General features: G+C 35.7%; 1 protein-coding gene across 1 annotated transcript in view; it reads left to right on the top strand.

Annotated features, from left to right (window-relative positions):
• LOC119575297 (phosphatidylinositol transfer protein beta isoform-like) overlaps positions 1 to 2,500 on the top strand; it is a gene marked incomplete at its 3' end in the record, with an annotated part of 8,156 nt that overhangs the window by 924 nt on the left and 4,732 nt on the right. Inside the window, 1 exon segment of the mRNA XM_037922837.1 lies at positions 1,399 to 1,429. Coding sequence (XP_037778765.1) covers positions 1,399 to 1,429 — 31 coding nt within the window.

The raw sequence follows: 2,500 nt of genomic DNA, 5'->3' as shown, positions 1-2,500 counted from the left end.
TATTGATTTGTACGATTATCCTCATCGTCCACATGATAATCCAAAGCGTTGTTTGTTATTGTCATTGCTGTTGTAATCATCATCACTAGATTATCAATATAGGCATTGCCATCATTATTACTATTTTGCTGTGTCTCATTTTTGTTAGTGTTAATATCATTATTGTCAAGCGTTATTGTGAATACTTGTCATAACTGATGCCTATCTTATCACCATTATCATTACTATCCCTATTGATAACATTATTATCATTATTGATGTAATTAGTATTGTTATTATCACTAATTACATTATCATTATTATTATCATAATTGCTGAATTTATAAATGTAATCATTATTGATATTACAATTACCATCATGATAACATCATAATTTTATATCATGTTAATATCGTTTTTATTATTAGCATGTATAGACAATTATCATCGTTATCATCATCATTATTATTCTCACTATTCGTGGTATAACTGTTATCCTTTGACACCATCATAATTGTTGCTAAATATAAGTACTGACCTGTCTGTTCGTATCATTTTGTCATTATATCAGTAATATTAAAACCATCATGATGATCGTTACTTTCGTCCTATATATTTCCATCTTCATTCCATATCATCATCAGTGTCACGATAAACTAACACTATTTTCTGTGCTATCGTCAATTTCGTCATTACGATGATTTGAGTATTTGTGTTAATCGTTACGAACGTGTTTATTCTCATCAGTAATGAAAGCACAAAATCCAAATTGCATATTTGTTTTTTGAATAATTATCACTACCAACCTGTCAGTTATAAAGATAGATAGATAGACAGATAGATAAACAGACAGATAAATAGTTAAAGAGAGAGAGAGAGAGAGAGAGAGAGAGAGAGAGAGAGAGAGAGAGAGAGAGAGAGAGAGAGAGGGGGGGGGCATTAATTTCTTCATTATCCTCTATTCATATTCATCTTCCTTTAACAGTGTAAATATCATGAATCTTCTATTATTGTCCTTTATTTACGTTTTTACCCGAAATCAGATCTTATTTTATGATTTTTTTCCCCACGAACCGTATTCACGACGTCAAACGTAGAAAAGGTATGATTGAGAGTGAATTTCTTCACAATACAAGCGATGCAATGGATCGACTTCGATTATACACGAATAATCGATATTTGATTGAAACAAGTTAAATACATCCCTTGTTTTGTGAAGATATCCATTGCCATTCGTATTTTCTCCAATTTTTTTCCCTCCTGCTTTCTTTTCACTGTTATCGTCCCTTCCTTATTCCCTCTTTTTTGCTGATTATTACGTTTATTGCCGTAATCACTTCATTTTGTTTCTTTATTTGCTATTGTTTAATTCTATTCCAATTATTGATTTATTCATCCACGTCTTTGCTTTCCTTTCAGCCGAGTGATGCTTCCGCTGACGGTGGAAGAGGTAAGAAAGAAGGGAAGAGAGAGAGAGAGAGAGAGAGAGAGAGAGAGAGAGAGAGAGAGAGAGAGAGAGAGAGAGAGAGAGAGAGAGAGAGTGAGAGAGGGGGGGCAGGAAGAGAGAAAGAGGGGACGGGGGCAGGAAGAGAGAGAGAGAGAGAGAGAGAGAGAGAGAGAGAGGAGAGAGAGAGAGAGAGAGAGAGAGAGAGAGAGAGAGAGAGGGGGGGGGGCAGAAAGGGAGAGGGAGAGAGGTTAAAAATCACTGCTCCAAACACTGAAAATTTGACTGCAAACTGTTAAATATATACTTTTTATCCCACTATTTTCGTATTTTAATGAGGGAAAGAACCCAAAATACGTTCTCCTAAACTTCTGATAAATATTTTTTTTATGGTGACTATATTCTCCTTCGGAAATGTATCGTTTCCTCTATCTGCCGCCATCAGGCGATCAGGAAATTAATTTTTTTTCTAATTAACTGAACACCGAAAAAAAGTAACCCATGTATTTTTCTCGCATATATATTTTTTTTTCTGTTTCCTCAAATGTATCTTATGCATTCTTTTGCATCCTTGTTTTATTTAATTGTTATATATTCTTTTGTTAAACTTCCTTACCTGCAAGTATGATGAACTTAAGGATACTTTTTGCTTAATCATTTAGATTTCGATACAATTCTCATTATTTCTCCTTCTTCTCATCTCACTAAAACTAATTAACATCCTTTACCTCATCGTCACAAGCCCGAAAGGCGACAAATTGCATCCACTTCTGATTCCAAGAACACTAATCGGCGTGCACGAGTCCTCTTCCAACACGTAATCTCTCGTTAATTAAGCTCATCCCACCCTTTCTCTCTTATCCTTTATCCCTTTCGCCTCCAGTACCACCTCCCTCAGTTATCGATGAAACCCATCGGCGTGCACAACAATAATTTAGTTTAGTTTGATTCCATTTGTTACAATGGATATTCTTGGTGTGACATGCTGTCCGTTTCATTCTGCGTCTAAATGACCCCCCTGTGTGCTAGGAATGGCCGGGGTTGCCATCCACTGGCGGCGAGGGATTTGAACGCGGG

Source organism: Penaeus monodon, chromosome 7 (assembly GCF_015228065.2).
Source record: "Penaeus monodon isolate SGIC_2016 chromosome 7, NSTDA_Pmon_1, whole genome shotgun sequence".
NCBI lineage: Eukaryota > Metazoa > Arthropoda > Malacostraca > Decapoda > Penaeidae > Penaeus > Penaeus monodon.
Note: the sequence above shows the minus strand (reverse complement) of the source record. Positions and strands in the feature narration are given on the sequence as shown.